The sequence below is a fragment of the Procambarus clarkii genome, chromosome 18, assembly GCF_040958095.1.
Source record: "Procambarus clarkii isolate CNS0578487 chromosome 18, FALCON_Pclarkii_2.0, whole genome shotgun sequence".
NCBI lineage: Eukaryota > Metazoa > Arthropoda > Malacostraca > Decapoda > Cambaridae > Procambarus > Procambarus clarkii.
Window position 1 is genome coordinate 24,020,507 of NC_091167.1, and position 20,777 is coordinate 24,041,283.

The window sequence follows — 20,777 nt, forward strand, 5'->3', positions numbered from 1 at the left end:
TATACTATGTTTTTGAAGGAGTAATTTACCAAGGAGAAAAGGTAAACAAAATCAGCTCCATTTAATGTTTATTTCCACTAAAACATGATTAACATTCCAGTATTTTTCTCCAAATGGTAAGTAATGTACAGCATATTATGGTACACCTCACAAAATTACATCAATGACATTCTGAATTTGCTTATTTCATCTACTTTCAAACACTATAAACTGAAAATGAAAGGCCGATCAATGTCAAAACCAATTAATAATCAATTAACAGATAACATATTCAGTCAAGTGCTCAGCGTAAGGAGTACTGTACTACTGGTTGTAATACACAGCAGTATGTTTTGTTTTATTTGACCGTAACCAATCAAGGGAGAGATCCACAGGCTGCCTTATATCAGGATAAAAAACGTAGTGTAACAAGTACTGTACAAGGATTGCAATGATTATTGGATCTGAAACAAGAACCAATAATAGTGAGTACAGTACTTACATAACACGTTTACCTAAATGACTGTCTAGCTTTTTGCCCTACCTATAAACCGTGTTGTACCCCCTACCTATAAACCGTGTTGTACCCGTTTTCTTATAATTTAACTGTCGTTCAAATTATTTATTGAATCTGGTCTTGAAAAGATGTTGTGGATGGAGTTGGTTTTCAGAAATTTTTTCATACAAAGTTCTGAAATTACACACATAAATCACAATAGAATGATGCATGCATCGCTTTGTTCAACGTTCTGATATCGTCTTGCAAGTGCATCCACCCATACAGAATATGAGTACAGGTATTTCCTTACATTTCATCAACTCATGTGCGTTTCCAGCTTCACAATTCAACCCATCCTCAGACCAAGTCCATTCCATCTAGCGGTTGACCCCAAAGACGCATTCATCAATTTTAACATGTTATTCATTCAAAACAGGAATTTTCTCAAATTAGTATTGTTATATATTAACATACTATGCATATGTAGGCACTGGTTAGGATAGGTGTTTAGGTTCTGTTGGGATTATTTGTATTTGTAGTGGGTACGGTAGGTGGGTGAAGCATTTACAGCATTTTGGTTCGAACAAAAATCATCAGCAAAGCACTACAAACATTTGTCTATAAAAATGAATTAGTCTTGGCAGCTAGTGAATAAGGAATATCCAGTCTTGAGAGAAAAAGCTTCTCTTAGTAACATCTTTTGTACATGAAATATGAAGTATGATTTTCCAATGTTGCTGTTATGAAACGTATCAATCTGCTGATTAATCTGTAAGAAAATGTATCTAAGGTTGGAGGTCAGACACTTGGGGATTAGTTAAACTTTGCAAAATGAATGGAGATTTTATTGGGAAGGTCATAGGGGGTTTGGGGTTGGCACACGACCCAACTGCCTCTCTTTTATGAAGTCTGTGGATGTGAAATGTTCAGCCCCAAGTGCACAGACTTTAGCACTTGTATATCAGATGACACATTACCTGCTTGATGGGGCTCTGGAAGTTCTTTTACTCCCCAAGCCCGGCCCGAGGCCAGGCTTGACTTGTGAGAGCTTGATCCACCAGACTACTGTTTGGAGCGGCCCCCAGGCAAATACCCACCACAGCCCAGTTGGTTCGGCACATTTTTTTAGAAAACAAGCTAGTTTTCTCTTGAAGATGTCCACGGTTGTTCCGGCAATATTTCTGATGCTCGCTGGGAGGATGTTGAACAACCGTGGACCTCTGATGTTTATACAGTGTTCTCTGATTGTGCCTATGGCACCTCTGCTCTTCACTGGTTCTATTCTGCATATTCTTCCATATCGTTCACTCCAGTACGTTGTTATTTGCATTTGCAATAAAACATTTGCATTCTCACAGTAACCATTTGGTTACAGTACTTGGGATAGTGTATATGAAAAATGAATATAGTAATTAGGGAGACAGGGAAGAAGATGGGTCGAGAGGTGACTGGTGGTCTTTGGAGAGGGAGGTAGGGGGGTGTTTGTTGAGTGAGGTGGTGGGGGCTGTCTGGGAAGGGATGTGAGGGGGTAGTGTGGGTGTGGATAGGGAGGTTGGGGGGGGTCTTTGAGGGAGATGTGGAGAGTGAAATGAAGGGTGGTGGTGGAGTGTGGAGACAAAGGGTGGTGGTGGTGGAGTGTGGAGACAAAGGGTGGTGGTGGTGGAGTGTGGAGACAAAGGGTGGTGGTGGTGGTGGTGTGTGGAGCAAGGAGGGTGTGTGGGCATGATATGGGTACCAGGGCACTATCAGGTACCCCATCTTTATAAAATTAATAAATACTCTTTCATCAATATATTAATGATCTGATAAACTTTGGTAAGAAAAGCAGCACATATATGATATTAATTGAATTGGGGTTTTATATATAAATGTTTATTTGCTCTACATATTAGTACAAATAATTATTCATGCCATTTAAGTTACTGTACTTTAACATTCAATAGATTTAATGCAACGATATTTACCAAGTCAATAAATAATCTGAATGCACATTTACTTTGCCATTTTTGGATCTATTTACAAATATTATGGAGAGCAGCACAATCAGACCTTTGGAGTTTGAGGTGGTTGTCATTACCTAATACACTGGGAACCACTGCCTGCTTTATGGGAATACCAATAAGTACTTAAATGTATATTAATCAGACAAAAAATAAGTAACTTTTTCCAACAAAGATATCCATTACATATTTTTCATTCATACATACAGGAATCCACATGAAACCTTGATGGAGCTTCAAATCATATTGCTGTACTTGTACACAAAATTTGCAATAAATTAATTCCTATTTTAATAAAACAAACATTTAATATACATAGTGTATGTATAATAAATATATATATATATATATATATATATATATATATATATATATATATATATATATATATATATATATATATATATATACTTTTTTTATACAAGTAATGTTGTGATTTGAAGCTCCATAAAAGATTCGTGTGGGTACCACTTACAAGAAGTGAATGTATGGTGTCGGGGTGCATGTGTAAACTGTACATTAACGTGTATGCATGGTGTGTGAAAGCACATGTGTGTCATCACATAAGTGTAGTTACAGGATGAGAGCTACATTTGGGGTGTCCCAAGTGTCCTATAATCTTTGTCATATGGTTTTGGCATACACTTCACACTTAATTTACACTAGTTATCACCCACTTTTTTTTAAATAATTATTGTAATCATTTTTGGCATCTTTATTGTCTCAATATGAATCTATAACCACAAATTATCAATGTTGCAGAGATTAAAAATTCCTCCTTAGAAATTTCATCAATTTGTCATACTTTGTACAAGGCAGTCATATTACCTTTTTTTGGCTATTAATTATGCTATATTTAACACCTGCAACTTTTTCTCATAGCTCCTCTTTATTTTGAGTATATGTCATCATAAAGTAAGGATTGAATATAGTGGCTAGGAACATCCTGCTACCTGCAGCAGCATTGCCTTAGCATATTTACAGGCAGCAGGATGTTGCTGGCAGCAGTCATTGGTTTTGTGTCCTACTCAAAGTCATTATTCCCAGTTATTTCTTGGAAGTCAAATTATAAAATAATAAAGTGAATACACAAAGAAGTTACACTAGCGTGATAGCTGTCAATGAGAAAATCAACTATAGTACCGAGATGGCATGAACCAGCGATCAGGGTATTCCCAATCACGCACCTTACCCCTTGCACCATGACATGGTCAAAATTATGTAACCTGGGATTCCACTGAATTCACAGGTAGTCTGAAGGCTTCTACTGAGCCAGTCCCAGTTTTACATATAACCCCCATGCACCAGAATGTATGGAGAGGGGGGGGGGAGGGTAAATTAATTCATCAACCATATGCTCCAGCTTCAGATACACAAAGATATCACACTAACGTAATAAGAGAGTCATTTCAAACACCCGAGGTGACTTGGTCCAGGGATGAGGGCACTCCCAGCCACACACCTTATCCCTATACCCCAACATGGTGTAACTTATTCAACCTGGGATTCCACTGAATCTACAGGATTTATGGGTATTGGGTGTAAAACTAAGACTGGCTCCAGTAGAAGCCTTCAGACTTCCTGTGGAGTCAGTATAATCCCAGGTTATATATCTTATACCACAATGGGTACAGGGGTAAGGTGCATAGTGGGGAGTACCCTTATCACTGGTTCAAGTCATTTCAGTGCTCCAACTGATTTTTTCAAAGTAAATGACAGAACATAATTTAAGATAGTATAAAAGATATTAATACTCTTAACAATAAAACTATGATATTTAAAAATTTGTAATGTTTTGATAGTGCTTGGGTATCATATCCAATTTCCATATTTATAATTAAAATAGCTATTATTGAACAGATTTATAACTGTATCCATTACCTATGTGCATAAATAACTGCACAAACTCTCTGTGTAAGAGCACTCCATTATGCTTCATGTACTGAATATCAATGAGTATTATTTTCAAATACATTACGACAAGATATTTTTTTCAGAACTAAAAAGAAATTGAAAATTAACTCCCATTTTCTTGTCCACTTGTTAGAAACACACGGCACAGCTTCAAGGTTGAAAGGGTTGATGATGGAGAAGAAATTGGTGTCTTGATAACCTCTTTCATCTATTTGTATCCACTTAGCTGTTGTGGTTGTGGCCCAAACAAATTGGTGCTGTGCTTATTTGCTGCTCTTGATGGTGCAAATCCTAGAAGCTTCTGAATGTTCTGAAATATTACATATACTGATATAAAACAAATCAAATGTGATCAAATAATGGAAATAACTAAAGAGGTTACCAAATGATTGCTAATAATTCAGTTCCAAATACCGGTAATTAGCTGTGAGAGAAATCAGGTTTTAACACACAAACAGATGAACAACCAAAATATACTCTAAACCAACTGATGACATTTCAAAATTTTTGTATTAAGCAACTACCGGTTATTTTATTAACCCTTAACATGCTCGGGGTTTAATATCCTGTCATCCCCACAGGCGCATGTCATTTTGAAAAAAAAAAAAATATATATTTTTTCTTTCTAACCTGTTAATTTGTGTTCACTGATCACGGGAAAAATAATAAAAAAATCGTAAGTGGCATATATTGCCCGCTATAGGGCGGGGAAGTCTGGCAAATTATAGGCGCTGACTCAGCGTGCGTCCCAGGCGGTCTGTTGCTCGCCAGCTGTCAAGCCGGAGTTGCCACAAAGAGATAATTACCGAATTATTTCAATGTCTCTGATTGATTTTTCATACCTTTTTTGCTGTAATATTATTCAATAGTATGTAGTTTGATATATTTATATAATAAAATGAGTGAATCATTGCTGTACTAAAAAATATGGTGTGCATATTGTTGATTCAATTATGTTCATCAATCAGTGAACAAATACTTTGTCGGTTATTACATTATAAGCACAGGTTATATATAAGTATCTGCACGTTTTGTTCACTATAACGAACCACTAAGTAGCTATTATGAGTCAAAAAGTAACGAGGAGTGACCGCCGTGTACCAGCCAGCCACTCCCGCCCTCCCTCCAGTCATCTGACTCACCCACATTCTCCTCCCACAATAATGTTTTTGCTATAATTCACTATATACAGACGTTATATATAAGTATCTACATGTTTTGTTCACCATAACTGTACATCTAAGCTTGTATGGTGAGTAAAGGCACAAAGATGTGGCTACTCACACAGTCAGCTGATCGGCGGCCGCCCTCAAGGCCAGACGCACTAATATTTCTCCTCCAACAATACTGTGTGGTGTTATTACGCTATATACACACATTATATATAAATATCTACCTGTTTTATTCACCATACTTGTACAAATAAACTGGTATGGTGCCCAAAGACCATCGTGGTAACCAGTAAACAACACCATCGTCTGCACGGTGGCGTCGTGCAGACGACGCCACTGCCCTCACCAAAATGGCAGCTCCAAACCTTCTCTTGCTGTTTATACCCTCTATACACACGTTATATATAAGTATCTACATTTGTGTTCACCATAGCGAACCACTAAGCTGGTATGCTGAGTGCAGTCAATAAAAGGTGGCCACACACAGTCAAAAGACATCGCCACCATCCTCCCTCCCACAGCATTACTCCTCCTTCCATGGCGCACAGCGCTAAATATCACCACAATCCTGCTATTATCAGAACCCTGGTCAGTTTTATCACAGTCAGGGGTCTTCTGTAATAATATCATCGCTACATAATAGCATGAACAAGTATAATTTGGCATTTTTAGGCGATGCTGTGGTCACAAGCTGAACAGCAGTGCTGTTAGCTCATGCTGCGTGCGTCAGGCTTGGTTGCTCACTCAATACTGAGGCCAATAACACCCGAGAGTTTGGCCCACGATTTTTTAAAAAAATGGCATCTGTTTACAAGAGCCCTGATGAAGGTGTGGTGAACCCCGTGTATCCGCAGGCTGTTTAAATCTTGCGTAGTACTCCAACACATCATATGACGTGATGCGCAGTTGACTGGAACAACGTCCAGCACGTCATATGACGTGATGCACACTTTAAGGGTTAAGCAAAATATTCAGATCCCACACTTTAGAATAAAATTATCTGTCACCCAGGAAATTGGTACACTGACTTGGTTACAAGTATCTCTGGCAGTTCGGCTTGTATAGGGATCTAGATGAAGTAAAGTGTAAAGTTTCTTTCACCCTGATGTCCCTGTTCACCTAGCAGTTACAGTTGTTACGGGCTGCTTCCTGGGGGTGTACAACAAAAAGGAAGCCTGGTCGAGGACCGGGCTGCGTGGACGCTAAGACTCGAAATCATCTCAAGATAACCTCAAGACACTTAATGTGGTGTCAGTCTGAAACAGAATCCTATCTAGGGACCCTTGTCTCTCGGTACCTCCTGCAGGGAAGGGAGGGGCTTCCTGCATCTCGGCTCCCTTAAAAAAAGTTTGAGCCTCTAAACTTCACAACCCAAAGTTATCATTATTCTAAACAACCAAACTGTGCTTTGGAGCTCACAAATGGTTAAATAAATGTAAACAAAGCAGCTGTGATTAGGGAGAGATGTATATACAGGTTTAGGAAGTGGTTGTGTAAATGCTTTATGAAGCCTAATCCAGGGCTCTATCAGCAAGAAGCATTTTATTACATTCAATGCTGGGTTTGTCCTTTTAACAGAAGGGAGGGGAAACCTACTCTAACTGAAATGTCCTGGTAACTAACAGCTCTCAGTACCAATCCTATCAGATACACCAAGGTCATGATAATTGAATTCCACATTGATACTGGGTAGTGTAGTTCCTAGGTAGTAATTTGATTCTATAAAAAAAAAAAAAAACTCCAGGAAATTACACTACCCAATATCAATTTGCAATTGAATTATCATGTCCATCTGTTAAATGTTGATTTTAAAGTCTTAACACTTTAGTCCGGGAATGATGCAGCATTGCGTCATCCGTTTACTGTCGGTAATCTCGGGGATGACGCAGCATTGCGTCATCCACTAAAATAATTGCCAAAAATCAGGTTTTTATCCGATTTTTGTGGGCTGTTTGGTAACTGTCAACAAGCCGAATGCAATCTGTGACTACAATACAAACATGAAAGGTGTTGATCACTTTGACCAAATGATCAAATATTATCACTTCATAAGGAAAACTCACAAATGGACGAAGAAAATGACCATCTATTTTGTGCAAATGGCTATCTACAATGCTTATGTGATGTGCAACTACTACACAAAAAAAACTAAACTATAATACTAAATACTAAACATTTGTGGGCAGGAATTGGGAGTGTATCTGGAAGGCGTCTGGGCGCTCACTCGCGGTTAACATGTGGCCCGTCTTCAACTCGTCGGCGGGTGAAGCGTGACCAGGTTTTTTATTTTATATGCTAATGTTCTTCTAAAGAATTCTATTGTGAACCCATTGATACCAAAATGAAAGACCTAGGACGAAAATTGAGGTGACCAGAGTGAAAAGAGTGAACACATTTTATCGCTTTTGCGCGCTCCTGGGTAACTCGTTCGCAATTTCTGTTTGCTGCGGGTAATTAGCCGGGCTTTTGGAGTTTATATGCATTTAGTGCTGTAGAGAATTCTATTGCAAACACAATGATACCAAATTTAATCTCGTAGGACGAGAATTAAGGTGACAAAGTTGAAGAGAGTATACACTTTTCGGAATTAACTCGCGCTCCCGTGAAACTCTGGGACCCAAATCGCACAGTTGAGCGGGGGCGGGCGGGGCACGCCAAAGTGTTAATTTTGGATACACTTCCTAATTTTAATGGGAAGCACAGCATTTTATTGTCTATAAGTGTTTTAGACTACATCATATGTCTATAGGAAGATGCAAACTCAAAATATTCCACAAAGACCAAGGAGTAAAAATTTAATAAACAAAACCAAATGACATTTCTTCTGGAATATTGTACTCGGTAACAACTTGTACAATAAATAATCCATAGCAGACATTAGTGGTGCATATAATATATTGTAATTAACAAGCATTTCACTCACCTGTCTAATACTCATAGTGCAGAGAATATACAGGAAAATGAAGGAACAGTCTGTATAGTCATCACCGAGCAGGTTACGGTGGCTTAGACCCTGAAGCCATGAGATGGGGATGAATGGCAATTTAGCAACCACACGCCCATCAAAACTGTATGGAACAATTAAGGTCAAAATCAGGGTTAATTCATATGAAAAGCACCTTTCTGAGCAGACCATTCTGCTGCTCTGCAAGTCAACCCTTAGACCGCACAATACATGTATAGACGATGGGAGTAAGTTTACCGAAACAGCGCAATATATATATATATAGATGATTGAGGCTCTAGAGCACGATTTTAAATGCCCCGCGAGGGATAGGGGCAGCAACAGTTCAGCCACAACCGATAGTTAACAGACGCCACCTAGAAAAAAATCGTGGGTAACATTCCTGGGTGTAAGAGCCTCAGTATTGAGTGAGCCACCAAGGTTGGCTCACTGAGGCTCTGGCTGTGAGCCCTTCGGCGAACCATTGTTTGTTGAATCGGGTGAGTAAATCCAGCCTGAAAAGTGTGCGAACTAGTCGGAGATTTGTTGAATTGGGGTACGTTGAATCAAGGTTGTACTGTACTGTACATAGAGCAATTATTGTAGCTTGTAGATTTAGGTTTTACACATGATTATCTACAATATAAGAACAAAACAAATAATTTTGTTAATTATTTATACTCGCATGGGATAAGGCATATAAATTGATGTATACAGTTCGAGAGTTAAGTGGCAAGACAAAAGTGACACAGTACTTCAAAATGACCTAGTCATAAGGTTCTTATAGTACCCTCGCAAACTAATTCCTGTTTAATTTTGAAGCATGCTGCTTTCACCTGCAATTTTACTTCCTTATAAAAAACAGAAAAAGAAAGAAAATAGGAACTTACATAGAATTAAACATGGAGAGAAGTGCTGTAAATGCAAAGCCAATAGCAAACATGCTCTTCATCTTAACCAAAGATAGGTCTCGGTTACTATTCTTCAATCGTTCTTCCTCGCGTTCTATTTTGCGCTTCTGTTGTCGGTCAATACTGTCTCCATGAGCTTCCTTTTTCTTTTCCACTGAGAGAAAATATAAGGAACAAATCTAAAATTCCTTTACTTAAATAAGCAAAACAGGCTATCATAATATAACAAGTCTGAAATTAACTTCCTCACCCCCAAAGAATCCTTTAGGGGTGAGGAAGTTAATTTTGTCACATATTGTCACATAGCAATATGACATGTTTAACAAATCATTGCAGCAAAATTGGAAAGCATAATTTTTAGGAAACTTTTCAATAAAGATACTTTTTAACCTATTCACAGCAAAAAAAAACAGCGTTGAATGTAATGAAACACCATTTTCTAAGTGAGACCCGGAGGCTCCCTGGAGCTATACCGGGCTGTGTATATATTAGACCGTGGCAACAGTCAATCGAAGGAGTTCCAGGCCTACCGAGGACCAGAGCCAGAACCTGGCCCCCCTCAAGAGAGGCACGAGGAGCAATGGCCTAAAGACACCCCCTTGTAATTGGAAGCAGTCTTTATCTGCCATCTACCAGGTCAGGCACCCAGAAAGGTAGGAATTCCAAAACAAATTACTGCTGATTAACCCTTAAACCGCGCATATCATATATATATGATATCAGTGACAAAACCGAAACCGCGCACATCAGTTATATATGATTTCGTGTCTAGCGCTATAATTTAAACGCCCCGCCTGGGATAGGGGCAGCTATCATTGTGTCATTGTGAGGAATAGTCTCACTGCCCTGGCGGTTGGTTGAGTCAGAGTCTTGCCTGCTGTTTGTTGTGGTGGGTCTTCTCTGGTATTGGCAGCCAGGTCGGTTGCGCTTTCCCTAGCCTTGTCTTTTCTGTGGAGGGAGCCCTGTTGCCTCCCTGAAGCTATTGGACTGATGTTAGCTAATATTAGTTTATGGCAACAGTCAATTGGCAACTATCGGTACAGCCACGACCGATAGTTGCCAGATGCCACCTAGAAAAAAAATCCAGGCCAACATTCTTGGGTGTTGGAGCGTCAGTATTGAGCAAGCCACCAAGGCTGGCGCACGCAGCACGAGCTCACAGCACCGCTGTTCAGCTTGTGACCACAGCATCGCCTACAAATTTCATAATATATTGATACTGCTATTATTTAGCAGTGATAGTATTACTGAAGCCCCCTGTGATAAAACTGACCAGGATTCTGATAATAGCAGGATTGTGGTGATATTTAGCGCTGTGCTCCGTGGAGGGAGGGTTGTGGCGTCGTCTTCTGACTCTGTGTGGCCACCATTTATTGACTGCACTCACCATACCAGCTTAGTGGTTCGCTATGGTGAACACAAATGTAGATACTTATATATAACGTGTGTATAGTGTGATAACAGCGAGAGTAGGAGGATGGGATTCCCTTTAATTCTTATGGGAAACATCGCTTCGACTTACAATCCGTCACTGGGAACGGATTAGCATCGTAAGTCGAGACCCCACTATACCGTCGACCACTCTTAGCTTTACGTAAACTGGATATAACTCAATTTTTCTCTACTACATAACACTGGGATCGATTTTAAGATTTTGGAACGTAAACAAAAGATTATAGCTGGTGAATCTCGTGAGGAGGAGTCCTTCGTGTTAGTTATATATGCATTCTCTGCTTGAAACTTGAAGTAAATATGTCTTTCATAATATTAGAATTAGTTTTATAATAGTAAGATATTATACCAGTAGTTATTAAGTAAATAAACACTGGTGAACATGAAATATGAGAGAAGGTGATGAGTCCTGCCTGATGGGATCATTTACTATCACCAAATGCCCCTGTTCACCTAGTAGTAAGGGTGTACCTTAGCTATACATACCCATTTCTAATTTATTTAGTTTGGTTATATTTTGAAATTAAATCTGGGCGAGACATAAAATAAAATATGCTGCACAAATGATGTTAGGTAAGGAGAAGGGTAAAAATGTCAAAAACTTTATTCATTGAATACTTAAAGCTATAATTATGACTATATGGACTATTAAAAAAAGAGAGGAAGTAGGGGTCCAAGACCTCTTCCTGTTACACAACTTGGGTGTGGAACAAGTAATTATCAAAAGAAGGCACCATGCCGGGAAGGCTATGAAGCAGTAAGGCAGTGAGGTGAGGCAGCTACTTATTTGAGAAATGCTTATAGTATTTTATTTACCTTAAAAGCTGAGGCAGCTTATTTTATTTGAGGAATATTCAGCTGATTCCTCTACATTTAGCATGGAACAAATTTGTGTCCAAGACCTCTTCCTGTTACACAATTTGGTTGTGTGTAACCAAACTAGAAGTGCTATACAAATCAAGGGACCCAGAATGTGGAATGACCTCTCGAATCAGGTCAAAGGCTGTACCTCTCAACCAGTTTAAGAGTAAAACCAAGTACAGTGGTACCTCGCATAACGATCGCCCCAAAAGACGAACATTTTGGGTAACGAACGGCCCGATCGGCGTCAAATCGTCCCGTATGACGAACGCTGGTTTGAGTAACGTCAACACCACATGGTGGGGTCGTGCTGCTTCTTGCACATTCTTAGACGCCTCCGACGACGCACATAAATTATGTTGTTTTTGTTTAAAGATGATAATGATGCTGGGATATAAACGGGTGACTGCTGAGATGTTGCAAAGCATTGATGTTTTTGTAGGAAAAAAGAAATGAAATGTCTGATATACAACAAATGTCAAAAAGGTTCGTTCAGTGTTCGGCAGGTAGGCTGCTCCATTATAACAATCTTTCTTTGTTTCAAATGTGTTCCATTTGTTTTGTAATTTTCATTTACGTCTCAATAATGGAGAAGCCTATCTTACATACACTGAATAAACCAGTATGACAATTTCCTTTCTTCAAATGTGTTCAATATTTATTTTTCATTTGTCTTATAGCAAAAGGTTCCTTCGGTGGTCGGCAGGTAGGCTGCTCCATGTTTCTTACATACAAAAAACGTAAATAATAAAACAAAATGAAGAATTTTGAAAACCAGGACAAATGTCAAAAAGGTTCGTTCGGTGGTCTACAGGTTGGCTGCTCCATGTTTCTTAAATAAAAAAAAAAACGAAAAATAAAAGAACTGTTGAAACAATTTGAAAAATGGACAAATGCCATAAAGGTTCGTTCAGTGTTTGTCGGGTAGGCTGCTCCATTATTGAGACGTAAGTGACAAATACAAAACAAATAGAACACATTTGAAACAAAGAAAGATTGTCATAATGGAGCAGCCTACCCGACAAACACTGAACGAACCTTTCGTTATAACGAATATGAAAGACAAGGGCTGCTGGCTGGGTTAGTACTGCGTGAGCAACCATTTGTGGCACACGTGCCTCTGGCTCTCAAACACCTGTCCCACACGGTGTTGAAAGTCTGCGCTCAGTCGGTGCAATTCAGACCCCTATTGTTTGAAGAACATAAGGGTCATAACATTGGTGAAGCTAGGCGCAATAAGGGCTTAACACAACGGTCGGATGCCAGTCATACAGCACCTATGAGGATGATACAGTGAGCATATCCAGTTGTAGCTCTGAGCCCCACCCTTGCCATCTCAAATTTATATAGATGATACATAGATGAATCGTTTTCTGCGTTCAATGATGACACATCTGATACAAGTAGCATAGATGAACAGTGTTAGTGGCTTCAATGGTGGTGTTGTTCATTGATATTTTCAAGAATACCTGAATCTCTTCCTGACTGATGGACACTCTTTGATGCTAGCTGAATCTCTTCCTGACTGATGGACACTCTTTGAGGCTGGCTGAATCTCTTCCTGTGTGGGACCTTACAAAGCGATCTTTTCAAGACTACCTTACAAATTGAGCTTTTCCTATAATCGTTTCAATACTACCTTATGCTTTACAAGCTTGGCTACATACCACCTACAAGTACTAAAGCCAAGGGTGCACACAAGTGCGTTATTTGCAAGCACACAGAACGATGAAACAGGAAACGAAAATCTATCTGTAGCTGGTGCAAGGAAAGCAAAGTCGCGCTATGTACCATGGACTACTGCGTTGACTATTACGCACCTCCAAAGTACTGAGTGTGTAATACAGTGTGTTACTGTGTAAATAGTATGTGAAACTGTACATATTGTAATTTTAGTGAATTTTTACCACGTAATATTGTGACAATAAACATTTATTGTGGACACATTACTGACACATGTATCACAGTTTCATGGAAAATTATGAACATTCTACTGTATACATATTGTAAAGGTCACAAATATGCATCATATATGATAAAAGAAATAAATAAAACCGCATTGGAAATGCATAGAAAAAATATTTGAAAATATATTTGTGGCAACATGCAGTGCTTGAATGGCCTGCGCGACCGTGTCTGGGAGCTTCACACACGGGCGACCAGGCCCTGATGACGTCACAGCGCACCTTGTCCACGCCCTCACACCCAAAGTAAGTGGAATTTGGTAATTATTTTTACATAGACATGTTCAGGGACGGTAATTTATCATTTTGCAAAGAAAAATGATATTTTGGGGAACATTTGATGTCATGCACACTGGGGGAATTTCACAATAAACACAGTGCATCACACTGGTTACATGGAGCACACTTGTTTTGTATGACGTCCGTTTCACATGACGAACATGGAACGGATTAAATTCGTTATGCGAGGTACCACTGTACTACTTAATTAACTCCATGTAACCTACCTTACCCCCTAAATGTCAACCCATGTCTTGCTATTTTTTAAACAATGCTGTTTGTTCACCAACGTGTACAATTGCTGATTTCTACTATGTTACCCCCCCCTTTTTTTTTATTCCTTCTTTCAACACAATTTATACCTAATCCCAATTACTATTAAGTTATAGTCTTAAGTGTTTTTTCCCCCACACCTTGCCCGAAATGCTATGAGTATTAGTGGCTTTAGGTATTGTATGTACTAGCTCTGTCTATAAATCCAACATTATGTTTGTAAATCAACTGTATGTACTTTTCCTGAATAAAATGTATTTATTATTATTTATTTATTAATCAGTAAGTAAGTATTACAAGAAAGCACCAAGCTGGGAAGGCTATGTAGCACCATTGTGTGTAACAATAAACCAAATTTTTTTTTAACAAATAATGCAGCTGTATGGCAAAACAAATCCTGTCAGCTGTAAAAATATTGATGCAGTTATTTAAATAAAAAATATAATGAAAGAAATATTACTGGTTTATTTTTATCCTATCTTTTTGTACTGTACAGTATATTCAAGGAAGGTATAAATTTGAGACATAATGCATAATTTAAAATGCATAATGCATAAAAATGATTAGCATGGATTAGCAGTTCAAAAGAAATATGACTATTACATATCAACATGATCTTAATGATCCATTGTTAAGATGATTTAATAAGGATAATACAGTATTTGTAATGATACAAACTATAAATTAAAATCTTTATTACTGATTTTTTTATTAAGAAGATTAGGTATACACAGCAGTGTGCTGCTACTCTATTCTATATGGAATATTACAGTGTAGATAAAAAACTAGCTATAAATTTATCTAATACTCCCATCTCACAGGATGGTTAGACATACATGGAATCAAGGTAGAAAATACCAGCCTCAATACAAAAAACAAATAAACTCTGACTAAACTCTTCACGATTTTCACAAGAGGTAAGCACTGAATTATGGAAACATTTTATTATAATTACTCTTACCAGTTTCTAAAAGACTCCTCTCAAACAAAGTAATTTTTAACATGTTTAGGTATACACAGCAATGTGCTGCTTCCCTATTCTGTATGAAGGACCACACAGTGTAGATTAAAAACCAGCTACAAGCTCATTCAACATCCTCACCTCACAGGATGGCCAGTCATACATGGAATCAGGAGAGAACAAAATACTTAAGGCTGATCTATTAGCCTCCACTGGCAAAATCTGGGTGCAGCACAAGAATATCTTCCAATATTCCTGTGTATGAAGTAATTGCAGAGCTCAAAGTACCTCATACCATTTGGTATGAAGTCACTGATAACAGGGCAATCACAGATGTAGTGTTGGAGAGTATGTCCTCTCAAGTAGGACTGAAAACAGATGTTTTTTCCACCAAGAGGGTTATAAACCCATGGAACAGCCTACCCGCTGAAGCCGTAAATGCCAATTTCCAGCTAAAAAATATAATTAAGACAATTGGCGGGCTCTTTAACAAGCCGCCGGCTTTCTGTTCTCGTCAAGGCCACTTGATTGATAGTGGCCCTTGGGTAAATTCAGTAAATATATACAATAATTGTCAGCGCATCTTCTGAGCAACAAGGACAGCTACACAGAATCTCTTAGAATTATGTAGGTAAACAACAAATGTATTTGTTTACTACAATGTCGGTGCTGCCTGTAGAAGTTGAAAAAACAGTTTTACTTCGAAATATACTAATTTTATAAGAAAATTTGACGTAAATAGGAGGCAGTAGAGCTCCGATAAGCCAGCGCTAAATCTTCAATATGAAGAATGTTGCCTGCTCTCTGATTGGCCAAACGAAACACAGTAGTGACCTCTATCAGCACGCAGGTGAACCAGACCCAGAACTCAAATATCTTCGTAAGTGGACTTACGTGAATTGCACCTAAGCATCTTCTTAGGGCATATTTAGGAACCTTCGTAGCAAACCTACTTACGAAGAAATACATGGAGCTTCGTGAATCTAGGTCCAGAGTCAGAGGAGCATGACCTTGCCAGTTCACATCAGCCTCAGATCATGGGGTCCCTCTTCCACCTCCCGTGGGAGGAGGGAAGCTGCGCAGATGGTGACGTGGTGACGTCGTACTCGTTTGCTCGTTTTCATTTAGGGAGTTCTGTCAAATAGTTTGGCTTTCGGTAGCAATATTTTAACCAGAAGAGGAGTTTGTTTTGGGACGCTTACCATTCTGGGTGCCAGACCCGGTCAATGGCAGACATAGAATGCTTCCAACCACATGGGGGTTTCTATAGGCCATTGCTCTTTGTGCCTCTCTGAGAGCGCCAGGTTCTGGCTTGTGGTCCCCGGTAGGCCTAGAACTCCATGTGCATTGACTGATGCCAGGGTCTAATACATTCATATCAGCCTGGTTAGCTCCGGGGAGCCAATGGGATTCCCCCCAGAAATATAGTTTATGATATATATATATATATATATATATATATATATATATATATATATATATATATATATATATATATATATATATATATATATATATATATATATATATATATAAAAAGCGAAGTCTGGACCCAGCAGACACCTCTGTCTGCAGAGGTGTGATTTTTTTGCAAGCTCAAAAGTGATTTTATTCCCAGCTGGTGAACTTAATGACCTGGGCTGCAACCTGGTGATGAGTATGGGATGTAGGAACAGGGTAGATGTCTAGTTTAAAATTACTTCACTCAAATGTTTCTCACGAGCATTGAATGTTTTAAGGTGACATTAAAGTTTTCTGTAAATCTATATGGTACTTTACTGGAATCATGATAATTCTCTCAATTGCAGTCAAGAAAAACAAGTGCTACACATTTAGTATTATTTTAAAGTGTGTACAGAGCAGGACAACAGAGGACAATGTAAGCACTGTTCAGTCAGGTTAAGGTATGAGTGCAGTCCATCCTCCAAAAAGGGGGAGGTAAATGTAACAGCACAAGTGCAATTATGTACCATTTATAGCAGTCAGGAATTGTACTTATTTTCACTTAGTATTAAACCTAAATCGTAATGTCAAATATATTGTGAATATTTGAGTTACCTGAAAAGCTGAATAGAAAGCCACGACCTAACCTAACCTTCTTAACGTTTGAAGATAAGCATTTTATTGTTTCTTAATTACAATTAATACTTAACCTATAGCTATACTGATACTGTATTACAGTTTTATAAAACTAATAAAGCAAAACTAAAATATTTCAATAAATTGTAAAGTAACTCAGGATATATTCAAATTTTATATAAAATCTCTATTGTTTAATAAAACTGAAAAAGAAATTTCTGATATTTAAAACTTGTGTATAGCAAATTGAACTCAAAAAAATTCATCCTAAAATTCTGAGTGTCTTATTAGAAAACGAGGAGAATAAATGGGGAGGTAAATGTAACGACACAAGTAAGTGTAATTACAGTATGTACTATTCCTAACAGTCAGGAAATGAACTAATTATAATTAGTATTTAAACCGTACTGTCAATTCGGAGGATGGGTTGATGGGTGACAACTTACCCTGCCCAAAACTTTCTTATCCAAATACCCAAGTTAACCCTTTTCCCCCTGGAGGCTGCTGCTGCTGCACAAACATGCTTGAATGTAACAATTTTGCTTTGAAGTTGAACTAATAAGGGTAAAACTTACATCGTTTACATTGACGTTCCACTTCTGCCTTCAGCTTCTGGTACTTTTCAGTTCTGTACACCAGAAGCCACGTAAGCCCTGTATTGAAGAGAAACTATTTGAAGTAATATTACACAAGATAAGCCATTAAAAACAGCAAATTTAATATAACCTCATGATCTGCACCATATTCCCCCCTTACATACCAACTTCAACAAAAAAAACCTGTAAATCAAGCACTGAATGTAATGAAATGTCTATTTTTGGTGGGCCCATTAACTCCCTGGAGCTTAACCCTTAAACTGAGCAATACATACATATACGATGGGAGTAACTTTCCTGAAACCGAACAATACATACATATACGATAGAGGGTTTAGTGCACGATTTTAAATGCCAAGTGAGGGATAGGGGGCAGCTATAGTCCAGCCATGTCCGATAGTAAACAGATGCCACCTAGAAAAAAATCGTGGGTAACATATCCGGCTGTGAGCGCCTCAGTTCTCAGTGAGCCACCAAGGCTGGCGCACACAGCATGAGCCCACAGCACTGCTGTTCAGTTTGTGACCACAGCATTGCCTAAAAATGTCCAAATATATATGTACATGCTATTATTTAGCGATGATAGTATTACAGAAGACCCCTGACTGTAATAAAAATGACCAGGATTCTGATAATAGTTGGATTGTGCTGACAATTAGCGCTGTGGTGGGAGGAGTAATCTTGGTGTGGAGGGAGGTAGTGTTGTCTCCTGACTCTTTGTGGCCACCTTTTACTGTAAATATCAGTGATTCAATGCTGTTCACAATGTTCACAGCGCTAGCCACAGCATTATTTCGTCCATCTAGGAATCTTCAAACGACTTCTTAGGTTCCTTTTCAAAATAAACTTGTGGTCAATTATTCATTTACAGGATTTAGTGACCAGGATTGTTGTTAAGCTTATATTGAGGTTGAATTATTGACCCTTCCCAGGATGCAACCCCACAACAAGCTGACTAACTTCTGGGGACCTATTTACTGTTAGGTGAACAGGACACTAGGTGATAGAAATGGCACCCAACCATTTGTCTCGCTTGGGATTCAAACCCGGAATTCTCGACTGTGAGTCAAGAAGGAACCCGACTCTACTACCAGGACCCTCAAAGCCAATACAACGATATAGCACTTGAAAGGAATCAGGATAAGGATTTTGGATGGGAGGGGGGGGGGAAGGAATGGTGCCCAACCACTTAGAGGTCGGGGATTAAACACTGACCTTTCACAGTCCACCCCAAGTTGTTGTGATACAAATTTGTATACAGTTATCTTGTCTCCACTAATGGGAATTATATGGTAGTGCAGTGCCCTGGGAGCTTACATTCAATGGAATAAACTTAAGTTCTCCCTTTCACATCTCACTGTTCAAATTAAATCACACTTAAGCTAATTATAGTAAGGAGTTTTGACCTGTTTAACGTAAAAGTATCCAATTAAAGGGATTTCTACCAAATCCGTCTTTAGATGGCGGTGCGCGTCTTCCAGTGTATTTCATTTTGCACAAGGATAGAACACAGCAGTCTATAATTACCGAGGCCGGAATAAGGATGAAACTCACCTTCCCCAAACAGTGCTGTACAAATAGAAATGAACACGATAAACAGTGTGTCGGCCCACATTTTCACTGGACAATCTCGTGAAAGCGTGTATCATAAAGAATATCTTTCTCTATTCTTCTTTCTGGCACTGTGGTAAATGTGGCGTGGTTATGATGGCTGTAGTTTCTGAGGGTATTTTCTCGGGGGCGAGGTACGGGGTACAAGGTCCAGCTGGCGTCCTCAACACCTGTGTTGGATACAAGACACTCCGTACATTGACAACATCGCACACTAATATTTTTACCACTTCGGACACCAGCTTTAGACGTTTCGCATATGTGTACGTGTTCCATATTAAAACGACAATATAATGCTATTAACAATTACAATCTTCTATTTAACAGGCATATAGTTATTAAATGAAGTTTAGTGATGTAATAGACATAATCCGGAGTTGGTAAGGACGCCGCCCGCCAGCGTAAACACAACACACCCGAATGCCCACAAACACGATACAACGCACAAAACACAACACTTCTGTCAGTTTTTGGATAAACTCCTTTTATATTTATTATGTGAGAGTTATACATGTATAAAATGATAACTATTATAGGTAAGCGCCTAATATTTAATATTAATCAATAAAAAAGAAGTCAGAAGCCACACGCCTGTCTGTACATGTCTTTTGTGTAAAAGTATTTTGGGCGCTCATGTACTTGTGCGCTAGCTGGCGTTCACAACTGTTCTCGCCTACAAGCATTAGAATTAAACAAACATTTATTTTTTCATTTATATACAAGAAGAGAAGGCTACCCTTGAGTCTGTAATATTCATCTGATCACTGGTCTCCCATTTGGTCCTCATTGCTTTATCTTACTATTATTGAATGTCAATAACCGTATTATGCAATTTCAATTTCTTCTATTTCTTTCTTTATTATGCACCCCATACCCATCCCGTGGGCGGTGGTGTAAAGGATTACAGAGGCACATAATCAGTTCAGGAACTGAACCCTCTAGTTCGTTTAGCTAAGCAAATAACAATGTTTGACGCTAGTTACAAAATTATTAATGTTGTATACACATGTACACACACTCATATATATATATATATATATATATATATATATATATATATATATATATATATATATATATATATATATATATATATATATATATATATATATATATATATATATATATATATATATATATATATACGTATACATATATACATACACATACATATTTAATCACCTACACAAATACACACATCAATAATCTTTGTGTCACAGGTGATCAACAAGAGGCTCACAACAGTCACTATAAAAGGCACTTTGCATCTATAGTGAGTCAC

At 38.4% G+C, this 20,777-nt stretch overlaps 1 protein-coding gene across 1 annotated transcript; it reads right to left on the bottom strand.

The window, feature by feature from the left end:
- Nucleotides 1-56: 56 nt before the first annotated feature.
- LOC123754252 (calcium load-activated calcium channel) lies at nt 57-19,824 on the bottom strand. Its single transcript, XM_045736467.2, has 6 exons — nt 19,806-19,824; nt 19,439-19,665; nt 17,864-17,941; nt 9,399-9,573; nt 8,488-8,632; nt 57-4,702 (listed from the first exon to the last, which is right to left on the bottom strand). The coding sequence occupies exons 2-6, from the start codon at nt 19,497-19,499 to the stop codon at nt 4,601-4,603; spliced, it is 561 nt and encodes a 186-aa protein (XP_045592423.1). The 5' UTR covers nt 19,500-19,665; nt 19,806-19,824; the 3' UTR covers nt 57-4,600.
- Nucleotides 19,825-20,777: the final 953 nt, after the last annotated feature.